The sequence below is a fragment of the Thermobia domestica genome, chromosome 1, assembly GCF_964235325.1.
Source record: "Thermobia domestica chromosome 1, izTheDome1.hap1.1, whole genome shotgun sequence".
Taxonomy (NCBI): domain Eukaryota; kingdom Metazoa; phylum Arthropoda; class Insecta; order Zygentoma; family Lepismatidae; genus Thermobia; species Thermobia domestica.
In genome coordinates, this window is record NC_137454.1 from 214,217,460 (window position 1) to 214,235,241 (window position 17,782).

Genomic DNA, 17,782 nt, shown 5'->3' on the forward strand with positions numbered 1-17,782 from the left:
ACTTGACTCAGTTGTATTTTTTCTGTTTTACTGTCATGAGATTGATAAGTCTCGAATCACATGATCTAAATAGAAAGTTCCGTCAGTAATGACCGATACTGCAGCGCTGGAGCATGAGTACGAGGAATTTTACGTGTTGAGTTCTTTCTTCAATAGTGGCGTTAGCAGATCATTCAAAGGCTTTAACAGATGTAACTGAGAACTTGTATGTTTCTTCTACTTAAAAGTCGAAATTGAGAACTTCATGACTTCGAGTACCATTTTATTTCAGACTCGATTTTTTATATTCCATCATATGAACTTGATTTTTGTTACCTATAGTTTCATTGATTTTCTAAAATCATGGGAAAAGGTTAATCGTGAAGTAAAGATCTGAAATTTGTGTAGATATATCGATACTTTCTTCTTCACGTTATGTAAGATTTCTCATGACCTCTGTATTAAGTTGCTGTTATTTTCTAGTCACCTGTTCCCATGGCTATCAACATTTGTGCTTGTGGTTTCAGACGTAACCAAAAATTTAAGAACGTGGCATCTCCAGTTTTGTTAATTAGTGAATTGTAGCTACTTCTGCTTCTGTATATGTTCTGTTTGATAACAATTAGACTTGCGGGCTGTGTATTTGTTGCTTATGAAATATAGTTAACAATTTACGAAAGGATTTTGGCAATCCATTTTGTCTGGTAAATCACAAACCCATACACATCGACACACTTTAAATGTATTTTTATTACTACTTATATTTGAATAAGTATTTCCTATTATTTCTTATTCCTATAAGTATTTCCTATTTTAAGAATTCACCTTGCACCACTGTCTTCAGAATTTAATTTTTGTCGATGTTTCGGATATCGCTGTAGCCATTAACAAGACCCGTTTTGAATGCAAGCTGGGTATTTCTATAGTTTCATCCTATTGAAGAAAAATTGTCCCAAAGTTTTTTGACGAGCAATAGCTTACCACAATAGTAATCACGGAGCATATATACTGTACTATCCAATCACTGTCATTGAATTAAGAACTATTCCCTAGGTCAGTTCACATCAATTCACTCCAAAAAATTTTTGTTTTAAGTGATGACAGTTCTTTGAGATTGGATTAATGTGAAGTGACAGTGACAGGATAGTATGTACGATATATCCTGTGGTTGCTATTGTCAGAAGCTAATACTTATCACAATAGCTGGACAATTTTTCTTCTACCTGACGACGAACTTCAATAGGAGATGAAACAATTGGAATTCTAAGCTTGCATTGAAAACAGCTCCTGTTAATGGCTACAGCGATACTCGAAATATCGAGAAAAATTAAAGCTCTGAAGATAGAGGGTGAGACACTGGTACAAGGTGAGTTCTTAATGTTAATAACATGTACCCATATAGCATTCATTAGTAAATATATTTCATATTTAGTATGCATTAAAATTCAAATAAAACAATGTAGAATGAGTTTGTATCAATGTAGAAGTTTCGTTATATATATTATGTGTATTATCCAGTTATTAGAATCTACTTGAAAGCAAAACCTTGTGATACATGTTGAATACTATTATGAACAAATCTCTTCTAAAGCATAACCGAAACCAATTTTCACACCTTCGTCACATATAAGCAGTATAATATTATTATCCTAGAAGTGCATTTTGTAAGCGACGAAATTAATTATTCATAAGAGGTACTATAAAGGAAATAGCACTTTCTTATCCGACTACTTATCAATTCCATCATAAACATTACATAAACTAAGTTCAGACTATATAAGTTATTCCATACTATGTTTACTGTTATGTAACTTATTCGGCGCAGTTATTTCATTCATTAAGGTGTTATTTTATCCTTAAGAAGTTAAGAAACGAGATGTGACCTTTTAGCAGGTTTTTTTGACGAGGCCTTGCTTTATGACCTTGTAGGAAATACAAACTTGCTAGAGTCCTTCAATACAGCAAGAAAATACTCATTTAACTGCCGTTTTCTGTGCGTCTTGAATATATTATAATCCTCAAGAGATTCTGTGTGCGTTTGCTCATGTGAGAGCAGATAAACGTTTTCTAGCTTTATACTCTTAAATTGTATATTAAGTTTCAACCAGAAGTTAATAACGTTCGGGAGTTCGATGAATATATTGTTTTCAGATATATACATCTCGTATATATGGAATTCGTTTATTGCATATTAACGGTATGCCTGTTGCTGAGAGTTCACTGTTAATTAAATTTGGAACTATGAAGAAAGAAAGAAAGAAAAAAAAAGTCAGACCCAAAATAATTTTTCGTTTCCTGGTACAGATATTACAAAGGATAATTGGGAGTGAGTCATATGACAAATCGAATTCAGAATCACATGCACTGAAGGTAATGTTGGTGTTAATTCAGTTACTAATAAATCTTGGAAGTGAAGTAATACTGAAGAGTAACAGAAATCATGCCTTTGGTATGGTATTGCCTAAAACAATAATTTTTTTTTAAAAAAAAAAAACTAATTTTTATAGGCTAAAATTTGAGAGTAATTTTGCTTAAAAGTTAGTGTCCTATATATATGATGCTATCCTCCATTCTTCTTCTAAAGTAGGGCGTGATTTTGGGCAGCTCTCTTGTGAACTGTTACAAGTCGTCACTGTAGGGTTTATTAACTAAGAAAATCAGTCACATACAAAATAATTTTAATCATACTTACTAAATGCAACTGAATACTCCATCCCAAAAATAAATGAATAAAATTGCCACATAAATGCTCATTCTGGTGAATCCATCTTTGCTGGTCTGATTCGAAGAAGGACAACCTTTCTAAGATTTTACTTTATAGTACCCTCTTTGCCTCTTGTACTTTTTTGTCCTTCATATGCTTCCCAACAAATATTCTGTACACTCCATTCCTCTTTCCCATGCACATGAAGTATCTGCATATCATATATTGTGCCGTTAAAGGAATCTGGCGTCTGATATATCTACATAAAATTCAAAGAAAACTAAGGGGATGATTGTTCGCCAATCACTGGAGTAGTCTTCATACTGTTTCAAAGAAACTAAAGTCACTGACCACGCTGTTGCCGGTAATTGAATGTTGAATATTCCAAGTAGTTACTTTGTTTGGAAACCATACGTTATAATTCGCTTGTCGTATTATTTCGATAATAGAATTATGCGCTGTTTAACGTTGTAAGTTTGTCAGCAAAACAGTTGTCTCTGTTGTTACAGATCCTTTGACAACAGCTTCGAACGCACCATGTGTTCTGGCCCAACTGTCAAACGCGAACTTTAATTAACTGCACAGTAGATGTGCCAAAATAATATTACTGTTTTAATCACGGCTTTTAATAATAATTAATAATCCTATAAGGAAACTTGTTCCTATAATATTCACTTCTTAAAAATGCAGAAAATTTAAAGAATGTCCTTTGTAGTTTTAAGGCCCCGTCCTCTAAACTTTACCTTGTGTAAAATCAGTGGTGTACACAAGAGGTAGTGTCCGGATTCTTACCCCCCCCCCCCTTGTAAAAATAAATATTCGCTGTATTAGGATGTGTGTACCCGAATACCCGAAATAATGTGAGCTTAGAAGCTTAATCCTTCCATTGATTAAATTCTGTGTACGCTACTGTGTGAAATTGCACTAGTTAATTTACCCGTTCTTCTCTCAGTTAGGGGTAAGATTAATGAAAGATACTTAAAACAATATTTTGGTTTCTGATGTGAGAAAGCGGCTGACATAATCGAATTTACTGTATTTGATACACACAACTTCTGCAAAGTCTCCTCGGAATTTATTTTCGGAAAGTTATTTTTCTCGCCCCAAATAATAATTCACCTCAATTCCTTAGACAATCAAAGGAATTAAATAAAAGGAATTAGCCAATTTGATGTTTTACACTTTCCTCTACCTGTTATCCCGTTAATTTCGTGGAGTCTTTAAGTATGATATAAGTAGCTTGTAGAAGATTCCGATGAAGACATTGGGAAAATTTTAATTTAAATTGATGTGTTTTCTAGTTAAATAAATACAGATATAACTACCTTATATGGAGTATTATGTATTAGTAAGCTAAAAGACGCACTCCAAAAGTACGAGAAAATCTGGAACACTCACTTAGGCCCAAAGAGTGAAATAAGCTCTGGTAAGGACAGTAAAGATGATCATGTTGTCATATCCTTTCATTATATGCAACCAGCATTTCTTCGCTACTATGTAGGTCGCATAGAAGCTAGGGAATGTTATAGATTTTAAACATGGAATATGGATTAACTCCATTAACGAACTCATCCGAGGTAATCTCTCTAGCTGTGTATTGTGGGGGAAAAAAAAGCGTTGAACACTTATCGTGTGGAGCTGGAGTAACGACGAACAGTACAATCTTATAAGGCCTACTTCATGATACTAATAAATGACAGTCGTATAGCGATAATGTTTGTTCTTGCCGTCAAACCTAACTACAGCAAAGGATCACTTCCGCTCATTAACATTCTTTGCCGCTCACATTGTAAGTACTCAGATTTTGTTCGTTGCAAGTAATCCGAACAGAAAAATATTACGTTTTCTGTTATCTTATCTTTAGAAGTAAATGGAATACAAAAGAACAAAACAAAAACAACAACAACAACAACAAATAATGTAGCACAACAGCACTTTAAGTGATAATCGTTTATGGAGAAATGAGGGTTAGTCTAAATCCGGAAACGAGCAACAAGAAATCTTCGACACAAACTGTCTGCCGCTGCTCTCTTCTAAACGTACGTGTAACAGCAGTAGACATTCTCGTGAAAGGTTATTATTATTTTCAATTGAAGAATCGAGGAAGGGGGAGGGAGAGAACGTAATAATTTTACTTTTATTATTTTTATTTCGATTTTTAGTTTGTCTAAGAAGTGTAAAAGATACAAACGAATAATGTAATAGCTCCTTAGATATTTGAAAAAATAATAAAAAGATTACTCATCAGAAATCAACGGTAAAGCGCCATCGATAATTGCTCCTGTAAAATTTTTGAAATAGTACTTATCTAAATATTCTTTTGGATGCTTCATTTAAAAATAATATGGTACAATAATTTGGGCTTTAAAACGATTTAGTACCTGAAAAAGTACTATGAAGTGAAGTGGTTAGGATTCTTGTTAAGTAATAGACTGCTGTGAAGTTCAAATTATTATAGCACACACACGTTGATCTGGACTATCCAGACTCATAGCTTATTAGTCAATAAAAGGTACAGGTTATTAAAAGGTAACACATACTTTCATTGTGATAATTATTATATTCAAGTTGTATTCAAGTTATATTCAAATTAGTATTTATGAAATAGAAGTCTGAATATATAATTTTAATTTAATTTCATTGTTTTTTCATGCAGGATGGTGTTGGATCCCAAAAGCAACCATGGTGACTACGGGAGTTTCCAGAGTACAGACCATGCTAATCAGCATGGTGTCACAGTAGCCCAGACAAGTGATGTGTCATCCAGTCAGCAAGCAACCGAGGCTGAAGGCAATCAGATGACCCAAGATTTGTATCAGCGCCAACCCTTGCTCCCGGCCAAGGGGGATAACGAATGGGATTTGAATAATGGTGTCACTAATCCAGAATATTTCACAAAAGGGCGATCGGAAAATCGCAACGGTGTAGTCAGGATTGATGTTCCACCTGCTGTACGAGAAGAACCTCGCTTTCCAAAGGAAAAGTGTAAAACTCTAGTAGGTGAGTTTTCTTTATTGGTCATTCAGTGGCAGAGGCAATAAATATCATATCATATTCATGTTAGTTGCAGCGGGGAAGACCATAATGTTCGACTTTCAACTGAGCAGTTTCAGGTTAAAGCTGGTTATCTAGACCTTAGGTAATTTCCTTGCTTTCCTGTTAGGTAATTTATAAGCGCTTTTTCTGAAGTAAAAAATCATTTACGTAATTACTTAGTATTTTACTGGCCAAATCGATAAAATAAAAGTGTAACTGTTGAAATTCACATTCTAATGACTATATAAAGCCATGGGACTTGCCAGGCTTGTATCCATGGGGGACCGGCTCCTCCTACATTTTACTGCCCCGTAATTTTTTTACGGCAGGCTTGCAAATGAACTAGAATATGGTGATGAACTATAATATGTTTCGGTGGGACCTAACTTCTACCGGCTCCCGCTACATTTTTGGGCTGGCTACGGGCTTGACTTGAGCAGAAGTATTGTTGCTGTAAATACCAAAAATATCCTTCATTGTGCACACATTGAGCCATGTGTTGTAACTTGTTAGAAAAAGATTTGACGGTTCCGATGGTGAAATGTTCTTAAAGAATGTAATGTTCACGCCGTACAGCGTTATGATGTAGTGGATTTGTATCAGAAAATGGTTCCATAAACTTCTTTCGCTCCTCTTCCGTATACACGACATTGAAGTAACAGAGCTAATGTCATTGCAGTTACTCTTCAAACTGTGACTATCTTCGCGAGGAATAAATGTAATGACTTTAATTAATAAAATATTCTGAATTGACTTCAGTAAAGTAATTAACAATTAAGGACTGAGATTTTAAAAAAAAGTGATAAAAGTGATTTGTAATTTGTAACATTTGTCAGTAATCAACAATTTTTATTACGGGACTAGCTTTAAGCACACATCGTTGTTGGGTATAAATTCAGAACCTGGATAAAAAGAGGAAAAACAATGTCTTGATTCCATTGCCCGGGTAATGTAAACCCGCAGAACAAAGCAGTGATGTGTGTTGCATAGGGACAAGGCGTTCTTACAAAGAACGCTAGAAGAAATGTGCATAATTTTTACCTCTGCCCGAGCCGAAAATTGAAAAAAAAAACACCCTTCGTACACAATTAGATCTGGTAGAAATCTATTTGTGTGCCAATTTTGGGAACGCCTTCAGAGCCGGCGCTAGCAGTTTTGCCGCCCCTTTAATCCGCAAACCTTATTTTGACAAAAGACGTTCAAGTGTCATGAAAAATAAAATAAAGTAGTCGCGACTAAGAATATTAATTTTTAAGCTTATTTTATATCAAAAGATGTTACCAATAGAGTAGAGTTGATTTTCAGTTTAACGTCCCTTTCAGCCGCGAGGCTATATGAGACGGGACCTACTGATTAACGTGGAATCCGAACCACCTGAGCTCCCGCCTGGAATCGAACCGGGACTCCCACACCAAAGGCGCGTACGCTAAACACTTAGCCACGAAAGAGCTATGTTTCTAATTGAGTTGAGTTGATGTTGAGTTTTAGCGTCCCTTTCAGCAGCGAGGCTATATGAGACGTGGACCTACTGATTAACGTGGAATCCGAACCACATGCGCTCCCGCCGGGTATGTTTCTAATAGAGTATGGAGCATGAAAATAATATATGGATCAAATATTGCGGCAAAACGAAGTGATTAGCCTAAGCTTTACAATGTACTAAAAACAATAGCGAAACATAAATTTATCATAGCTTAATTGAAAGAAGCTTTTCTAGCTTTGATATGAGCAAATTCCTTTATCACATTCGCATAGTCCAATGTTTCAGCCTATTCGGATACCATCGCTGTTCTGTTGATATCATCGCTAGACCAATCAAGCATGTTTCAGACATGGAAGAACGTAAATAGTTTTTCATAAGCTTAACTTTAAAAAAAAAAAAAAAAATCCACTTGCTACTGTTACTGATAGGTCAACAAAACTAAGTGCAACACTGACATTAGGAGCAATGTCATGTTCCTTAATTTTAAAGTCTCTTCTGGTGAATTTTTAGGCTTAATTACAGTGGATAACACTTTTAGTTCTTCTTTCAAATCAGTAGGGTTTGTATCTTTGGCGATTCTTCGTGTGTTAAAATGCTGGCAAGCTTAGTACACTTCTCAGATAAAAGTTCAGATATCATTTCTTTAAGATTACTTATATCGTAAAGAAAATCGAAATGCTCGCTGTGATGTTTAAGTTGCTCAGACTTTTGTCTTAAAGCTAACACAATCACGTCTAGAATTTTGTAATAAAAATCGATCTTGTATTTTGTTTGTGGATCTTCAATAGCTTCATCCTCTGTCTCGTACTGAAAGTGTCTTCTTTCGACTTCGAGGTTGCACAGTGTTACCTATCTGTGAATCATCCATATCTAATGCTGATGCCAACTTCATTGCATCAACTAAGTAAGATTGAAACTTTGTATCATTTTTGCTCCTCTCAAAGTACTCAGATATATTTTCAAGAAACTCGACTGTATTCAACAAATATGAGTCAGTGCTTTGGAGACTTTCGCTTACTATGTTTATGTGGAGTACAAAGTCATACCAGATAACAAGTGAGCAAAGGAAAGGAAAGTCATACAGCTGGTTTGCTATACACAGTGCATCGTGGGCGACCATTCTATCTGTTCTATTATCGTTACTTATTTGAAGTAAGGCATTATAAACCTCCCCTATTTGATATCTAAGTGGAGTCAGAGCATCAATTCGGCTCTCACCTTGTGGTATTTAATAATTTTAAAATGAGACTGTTAATGTGTTCCTTTAGCAGGTTATGGCCCAACGTTGAACTGACGCAGGAAAATAGTCATAAACTTTTAAATACTGTAATTAGAAATCAAAAACTTTAAAATAACAAAGAAAATAATTTGCAACAAAAACAGAAAACAGCATTCTCTCTTTCTGAATAAACTAACCACTTTCTGAACACAGTTTCGTTATTACATAATGTGTACTTGTAACCGATGGTTGAAATTATCTCTAGGACAGTTAGGAAACTTGGTTAATTGCTCTGGAGAGTCTCTTTTGACTAGGGTGATTCTAATGCTACGAGGCCAGTTCATTCGATCTTGGTCTATAACGACATCACTATGTGTGATATTTGTGCTCGCTTTTGTGGTGAGATCGTCATTCATTGTATCTATAGAAAAATGTAAAGGTGAAGGTGTATCACTGTCTAACAGAGAGCACTCGCTCTGAATTATATTTCCTGACTACGTGAGTTCTTCATTTAAATCTAATTCTTTTGACTCATCCTCATTTTGAGGAACGTTAAGATTTTTTGCGTCACAATCTGGGTCTTCAGAAAGATGTAAAGACAAAGATGTATCACTGTCTAACAGAGAGCACTCGCTCAGAATGTGAATGAGTTCTTCATTTAAATCTAATTTTCTCCATTTGTAAATTGGTTAAAAACTAGTTTCTAGAACCTAAATGTAGGCTAGAATGGCCTGTCTCAAGTAGGAGTGGAGCGTTAGAACATTGCTGAATAGGAAAAAAAATATATATATAAAAACACCTTGGTAATCTTATCCACCCTAGCTGAAAATCTTATCTACGCCACTGCAAGGGAAATATTGAATGAGATACCTGTGGCTAGTAGTTTGATAATTGAAAGTGAGGGGGAATGCTCTGAATTTCCTGAGTGAGTATTTTCCTGAATGTGAGTGAAGTAAGTTCAATTACTTTATCAGGTGAACACAATTTTATTTTTCCATGTGGACCTATTACGAAGCATTATATGTTGATAGTATTATTTTCTTTTCCACATTTTGCCGCCGATTAGACTTGTCTCCCTGGGCGGTGGCACGGCTTGATACCCCATCGTCCGACCCTGAACGCCTTTCTATGTGAAATTCTGTCCACAGACACATTATTTTATATATAAATACTAGCTGAACCTGCGCCCTCTACACAGTGCATCATTCGCATATGAGCATAAATCTCCTCTCATTCCTCACAACATCTGTACATGTCCCTTTACAGCCACAAGTTAAAGACGTATTGATTAAAAAAGAAAAAAGCCAAGGGGCATCATAAAGGGGAGACTTTTTTTCGATTATTTTTTTCTCAATATTTTGCACCGTTTGCAAGATTTAAGCCTGCTTCCGGTTGGAGTTTCTAATTCATGTATGACCAGCGTTTTCTTTCTTTTTGCATGCAGTATGTAATAAGACAATACATTACATACACAATTAATTATAATGTCAGTTATATATGGTGTTCATTGGGCAAAACACTCCAAAAATAAAGGTTCATCTTAGACTGGAGAATTGGTTATCCTTCCTTTTCCATTATTATTTGGCCATGAAACAAACGCCTGAGACATATACAACCCCTATATACAACAATGTGGTGTTGGAATGTATAATGTGTAGGATGTGATGCTTTAGTTCTTTTTTTTTTTTAATTTCAACACTTCCAATGTACACTCATGTCCAAAATTATTGTCGCATATCTATAATTGTCTTCTTGTAAGAATATAATTTGATAATGATTTTCCAGGGTACTTTTAATACTGAGACTATGTGTATAATCGTGAAATGTATATTTGTGGTAAATTTCATAGAAAAAGAATTATAAATACGAAAATTAGAATGAGTAAAACAAGATGTTGCTAAATATACAAGAAAGCTTTATTTTCGTTTTATTGTTCTTATTTACTGCTCTTTTGACATGAAATTTGCCACATACATGTCTTTGCCGATTATACACATACTAACATTATAAGAAATACCGGGCGAATTCGTTATCAAATTATATTCCGACAACAACATATTTATAGACATGCGACAATAATTTTGGATATGAGTGTACCCGTAAAAATGTAATAAAGAAATAGTGCCCATGTTTTTTAAATATTCAATTAGAACTGGACAATCTACATGAAATTTTGCAATCGATCAGTGAAAACATCATCTTTGTAGAGCCTGTAGTTTCCGAGATCTCATTGTCGAAAGGATTGACCACAAACATATAAACGTCCACAACATATAGTTTAAAAGAATTCGGAAGATGGCAGCACAATTGACGTGCATTGATTTTAGAGAAGGCTTATTAAAATACAAAGGCTTGGAACAATAATTTTAAAACATAAACTTTATGAAAATGATGTATTTAACTAATTTATTTAAAGTACACATACTCAAAATGTTATGTTTGTCTCTGTTAAACGTGAAATCTCACACAACCGTAAATGAAAGATTTGAAAGCCAAAGTTATAGGTTGGAGCTTAGTCGCTTTCAATTGCTATTGTAGCATTTTAATAGATAGATAGATAAATAAATATAGATAATAAAGATTAAGGGATTTTAGTTTTAGATTCATAATGTACAGTTATCTGAAAAATGTGAATCTTTAAGGAAAATATTTACGTCAGTTTGGACTTAAATTTAACGTGACGATGATCAATATTTTTGTTTATTATAGTCTTAATTATGTTTTGTTATTTTCTTTGTAATGTTTCTTAAATTATAAAAGGTATGTTACATTAAAGAGCAACTTGTTTACATTCCTAACATTATCTTGAGTTGTTGGTCCATTGCAATTATCCGCGCGTACCATGTATACACACCTGTTTACGTTGGATAACAAAGCAATTCATACCTAAAATAATTAAAAAAGCAGGAAAACAAAACAAATAATATTTTCATAAGCTTTTATAGTTTAATCAAAACGTTGGTCTTGTAAACCATTAATGAATCATATTCTAAAAGCATCAAGAGAAAATATAAACTTATCTTTAGTAAGTTAAGTTACCCACTCCTGCTTACTGTGTACATGACACCAGAACATAGTTTTAGAATTCAGATAGGTAAACCCATGAACAGTGGTCTTCATTTGAAGAAATACATAAATTAGCAAATGCCGTTCATAATGCTAACGCTGTGACAGTTTACTTTATTTCTTCAATTGTAGCTTTTTATTCAGGTTTAATTATCTAAATGAAGAGATATATACAGCTAAAAAGAGAATTTTCATGGTTTGAAAAGTATTCGAGTGATTAGTTTCATGGATGTTAATCTTTGTAGTCCTGTGTACAACTTACAACTAAATGTTCATTAAAAGTAAAGGCACATTTCACCTGCTTATTTCAAGAACGACATAACTCAAGATTCCTAACTTTTCAGGAGAATCGTTTAAAGTTTCGAAACACAATGAAAACAAATAGGCGCAAGAAAGACACAAAGAGCTCCCTAGCGCCCAGTTTTGGAATCACATCTGTGAAATTCTTATCAGAGATAGACAGTAAGATTAGCTTTCACTTTTTGCCCGTAAGTCAATAAGGGCGATTTTTGAGTTATGTCGTTCTTGAAATAAACAGGCGACTTGTATGTAAATATTTCAGTATTTCAACAGTAATAAGTCTTTTGTAAAAGAGTGGTAAAATGGGTCACAAGTAGGAAGCTAATTCAAATCTAATCGTCACTTTATTTGTTTGAACTAATAATTAGTTAATTTTTTTTTAGCTATATGTGGTTGCCAAAAATAAGAAATTCCTTTTCTTAGTATATTATTAGCACAATTTACACATTTATATAGGAGCACTTTCAGCGTAGCATAGACTTGTAATCTTCTGCCTTCTTCATTAAATTTTATAGAATTTATATACAAATAGACGTAAATTCTGGAGTTAAGCATGGATTGTAACTGTTATAGGCTTGACTATATGCTGTGTTGTACAGAAGAAAAATGACTAATTAGATATTCGGTATGGTAGTAATGTTGCGAATTATATATTTTCTTCTAATAATTATATATTTCAAAATAAAATTCTAATTTTCAATTGAAAAGCTAGTGTCTTAATTATTTTTATATGTATGTATCACTCGAAAAGTAATGCAATTAAACCAATTATTGAAATTTGGAAACTAAAATGAATCGTGTAATTAATTATAAGCAGTTTTGAAACTCATACAGTGTAAAATACTAATAAAGTTGTTTGTTACTTTTCAGCTGCATTGTTCTGCTTTTTCAATTTTGTTCTGACAACGATATCCTTAGCACTAGTTCACGAGCGTGTTCCAGACCGAGAGAAATATGGTCCTTTGTCAGACACATTTTTGGACAACGTACCAGCTGCAGACTGGGCGCTAGACGTTTCCGAGATAATCATTATGATATTTACGCCGTTTTCTTTAGTTATTCTTATTCTACATAAGCACAGGTACGTATTTGTTAATGCTCTTTACCCTCTGAAGGCTTGTTATGTACCTAGACCTTCTTGATCTTTGAACCCATTGATTAATATTGGAAATTTATTATTTCTTCCTTGAAAGGAACGGGAATTTAATATTTTACTGTTTTCTTAATCCACTTAAATGTACTTGTTTTGTAAATGTAAGTTCGTACTATATGTAATTTTAGCTTTTAAATTTGATTTTAAAATAGTGCTATTAAGTTCCAGTTCAGTCTTTCACATATTCTTTTCCTATTGCCGTCAATCGGTAAAGTTGGCAGGCATTATGTATTGTTACATTCAAAAGATAAGCACAACGAGTGGCCAATATCATTTTCGATTTCGAATGTTAATTCGGTAAGTGAATTTGTTTTTGATTCATCTGATGATCTCCCACGTAAATATTGTATCTTACTATACATACTTGCTCCCATCTTATAAAGCCTTGCTGCAGAAAGAGACATTAAAACAGATCAAAACATACTTGCTGATCAATTAAAATCTTATTTTCTGCTTAACTCTGTATCTTACTTTTACATAAAGGATTTTGATATCGCAACTTGTTGATGTTAAAGTTCTACACTATTATCATTGTACTGTACTAATGTTATTGAGCTGTTTGGATCTGTTCGTTGATCATACAAGCCACGCTACTCTTTCGCATATCGTAGAATTTCTTCAAAACTCTTCGGAGTAATTGCTCTAGAAATGCCATAGTGTTTTCTTTTTATTTATTTATTTATTTATTTTAAAGGGGATATATATATATATATATATATATATATAGCGCTGTTTCCACTTATGCATCGTGATTTTAGGAAGTGCACCATGGACCGAAACAGATAGTAATCCGAAGAGGAAAGATGAAGACTATATGCTGGGTGTGGCATTAGTTCGATGTCATCAGTTCCCGTATTTTTGTTGGTTTCCGCGCCAAGTGTAGTATTGCCCACTCCGAGTTCTTTCCTAACTGTCGAATCATCAATGTCAAGCTTTTATTCCAAACAGTTGAAGTGAATTACTATCTTCACCACATACAGGGCCTGACTGCCTTGACTGTTTCTGCAAATTGACCCTTACTCAACTGTTTTTGCAAATTTAGATTACGGAAAAAAAACACTTATCGTCGCATGTTTCAATCCATTTCAGGAAACTAATATCAACCAGATTTTCTTAGCACTTGTTGGCACATATCAACTCTCCTCCTGCCCTGAGCAAGTGTAAACTCATGTGACACAATCCGGCACATTGTAGTGGTTTTCCCGAGTTTGTGAAGGTGATGCGCTACAATGAACATGCTGAGTTGGTTGCAATCGTCGTGTGCTGGTGAATGATTTTTTTCTCAATGTTGTGTCGTGTGATCTCACATCAGAATCTGTTACCCTAGGGTGGCAGACCTCACCTGATCTTCCACTAAAAACTAAAATACTGCCCGACTGGTGTGTTAAAGAGCCCTTTTGCCATACTACCTCTTGGCTAGTCTAACCTTGTACTTAACGGATCGATCACGTGTCTGGACTCATCTTTGGAGATTGTCCCAGGTCGTGTCTCTCTCTCTCTCTCTCTCTCTCTCTCTCTCTCTCTCTCTCTCTCTCTCTCTCTCTCTCTTTCTCTCTCCATATATAATATTTACGAAACTCCACCCTGTTCCATTCGTTTTTCTAAGCTTTCCTAAGTCCATTTATTGTACATATGCCTTTTCCCAAAGCCCTATCTAAGCAGTCCAAATTCACAAAAGTCCATTGGACTTGCGACTGGAGACTTCACAAGAATCTCGTTGAAACTTATGGTTCTTAGTCCAGTAGCCTTCATATTCTAGTAGAATACGAGGGACAATCTCGAGGTCTGTGATGAAGCTTTGTCTTCACGGATGCAAACCACGTTAATCTCTCTTTCCGTGTATATTTGGTAGCTTGTGAGGATCTCCTCCTGGTAGTATTGCGAGTTTATTTTGCAGTTATCTTTATCCTGTAAATCTTCATTTTGCTTCGGTGACAGTAGCTAGCACCATCATAAAACACTTAAGGAAAAAGCTCCTTATATGCGACTAATGGTTCCCGCTTTGTTGTAGTTGCAAAGGTACACCCACTCCTCCGATGTAGTGACGTACGACCACCTCTGATTTGCCAGATGCCTCTCGTACAACTTTGACCGTTACACTTGTGTTCCAGTCTGTGAGCATCAGTAAGGTGATGACCATTACTAGCCTTGAGGACATTTTCAAGATTGGCGCAAGGAGTGGTTGGCAGTTTCCAAAGACACATTTAGATGTTTCGCCGGCTGCTTTTGGGTTGAAAGATTCTCTTGGATGGCGATTGTGAGAAATTTCGCCTGTGCGGTGGTAGTGGCTTGTGTGCACGGGAGTATTCTCGTCTCCTTCGTTGGAGATCCGAGCGCTAGGGCCACGGGATCTCTATACTTGCCGATCGCATTCTTGATTAAACTCAAGCTAATGTCACAGCCCTTGCTGCTACACTGCTCCCTGATTATTAAACACTAAACTTTGTGTAAAGATACTTAGTACTCAAATCATGTGCATTAGATAAGTGATATAAACATAGTGCTAAAGCTAATATTGTCTTTTTTTCTGTCTTTGCAGGTTTATTGTGTTACGTCGAGTGTTGTTTCTCTTGGGCTTGTTATACTTGATGCGTTCCATAACAATGTACGTTACTGTTTTGCCGGTAGCTAGTGCAACTTATTATTGTTCACCAAAGGAAAACCAGACGTCGTTTATTCTTGTAGCGAAAAGAGTGTTAACGCTTATCTCAGGGTTTGGATTATCAATGAACGGCCAACACATCTACTGTGGAGATTACATATACAGTGGGCATACGGTCATTTTAGCTATGGGCTATCTCATCGTCCGTGAATGTAAGTAATCTATAGTTTCTTTTTATTTTATTTCAGTCACCTTAAGCGCTTAAAACTGAACTGTTATGTTTACAATCGTCTGTAGAATAGTTTGTCGTCATAAGTTCTAAAATAAAAAATTTTGCCAAATAGACAAACGTTGTTGTAATTATAAAATTAGAAGTAATAAATCCCTTACTTCTGGGGTCAATTCTGTTTAAAAAAAAAAAAAAAAATCGCAGGGAATCTCTTACTTCTGCGCTGTTCAAAAAATAAATAGATTAATGATGATAATTATTGATTTCATGATAATTGAACGGTTTTAGGGTAAAGCAGATATTCCAGCAAGAAAGAGCGGAATATAATTGTCTTCTCTTAGAAACAGCATATACTTTTGAATTGAATCGTATTAATCTTTGGCAATGTTTCAGAAGTGTTTTTCCATTTATCATCTTTTTATATTTTATTCTCTTATCAAAATAGTTGTAAACTTTCTTCGTTCATTGACATGATTATAATCACTTCATTGCTTGAAGTATTTTTAGAATAATGTGCGTGACATCAGACGAGTAGAAAATAGCATTTGTGTACTTTAAAAGTAATTTAGGTTTTTTACAACCAAACTCTCGAATATCTATAGTATTTTTTTTTTTTTTCGATAATTACAAGCTAAATATGATATTGCGAGTGATATTGGAGATTTAGAAGTAGTATGTGCGTAAAGGAGGAGGAAGAGAGTGAGTGCCACTCAGTCACCGTTACAGTCTCTACTAGTTAGTTACATTTGCTTACGTAAACAGTACATAACTTAATACGAGTGACCAAAAATGTTCGTGCCGTTTGAGCGTAGAAAACAAAACAAGCGCATACAAGGGGTTTACACAATATTTATTTAGGAAAATAGCCCCCATCCGCTTTTGCAACCTTCTCCCATCTACGAACAAGTCCATAGATGCCTTTTTATAGAAACTTGTATCCTGCGACTCAAACCAGCGCCACTGCGTTATCAACTTCTTCCCGAGTTTCGAACTGCCGATTGCACATGTAATTGTCCGTGGCCAAAAAGAGATGGTAATCTGATGGATGACGCCTGGGGAGTAAGGAGGATGAGGCAAAAATTCCCATCCAAGTGACGAAATACTTCCGGGGTCATCTTTGCTATGTGTGAGGTTTCGCATTGTCTTGGTGGTACAGAACCCCTTTTCTGTTCACGAGTACTGGCTGTTTCTGGGCGAGTTCGGTACTACCGTTTGCAGTTGTGCTACGTAAACATCTTTTGTGATGGTCTTACCACCTCCAAAAACTCAAAATGCACTATCCCAGCAGTAGTCTACCATACACACAGCATTACCTTGCGCTGATGAATATTGGGTTTAGCAGACAGAAGCATTGGGTCATTGGGTAGCAACCAATGGTACGAGCGCTTCGTATCATACCTCACCCACTTTTCATCACACGTCAAAATACGGTTCAAAATTAAACATTTTTTGTTCGTACTCAGCAAGGATGTGCAAATGTTCAGCCGCTGGAGTCTGTTCGCGAAAGTCAGCTCGTGCGGGACCTACTTGTTCATCTTCCACGATCGTCAAAGCTCATGTAAAGGTAAACGAATGATTTCATCACTTACCCCAAACCGTTGAGCGAGTTCCTGACATGTTTGGTTCGAATTCTCTTCAGTAGCTGCGTTCATCTGGTTCACATTGAGTGATTTTGGTCTCTCAGATCGAGGTTTATCTTCAAGGCTCTCTTCAACAATCGAAAAGGTCTTAAACCACTTACGTATGGTTCGTTCGCTAACCTCTCGGAATACCGAGCAAGTTTTTCTTGCTGCTTCAATCCTTTTGTACCCAATTTGAACTCGTAGAGTAAACAAGCCCTAATCACCGCATTTGACCACCCATAGTTCAGACTGAATATCTCAACTCTCACGACGAAATGCATCGTGTTCTCTACGATAGCAGACGTGCCAGTGAATAAGCTTTCAGACAATAGCAAACACACCTACCAACTACATAATCTCCGATTGCTCGAGGGGGGGGGGAGCAGCGA

At 35.4% G+C, this 17,782-nt stretch overlaps 1 protein-coding gene across 5 annotated transcripts in view; it reads left to right on the plus strand.

The window, feature by feature from the left end:
• The window catches only part of LOC145693608 (phosphatidylcholine:ceramide cholinephosphotransferase 2-like), a 391,824-nt gene that overhangs the window by 361,066 nt on the left and 12,976 nt on the right, over nucleotides 1-17,782 (plus strand). For all 5 annotated transcript variants that reach the window (XM_081769752.1, XM_081769788.1, XM_081769762.1 and 2 more), the window contains 3 exons: nucleotides 5,340-5,683; nucleotides 12,658-12,868; nucleotides 15,480-15,754. In XM_081769752.1, the coding sequence (XP_081625878.1) occupies nucleotides 5,340-5,683; nucleotides 12,658-12,868; nucleotides 15,480-15,754 (830 nt within the window). The remainder of the gene's footprint in view (nucleotides 1-5,339; nucleotides 5,684-12,657; nucleotides 12,869-15,479; nucleotides 15,755-17,782) is intronic.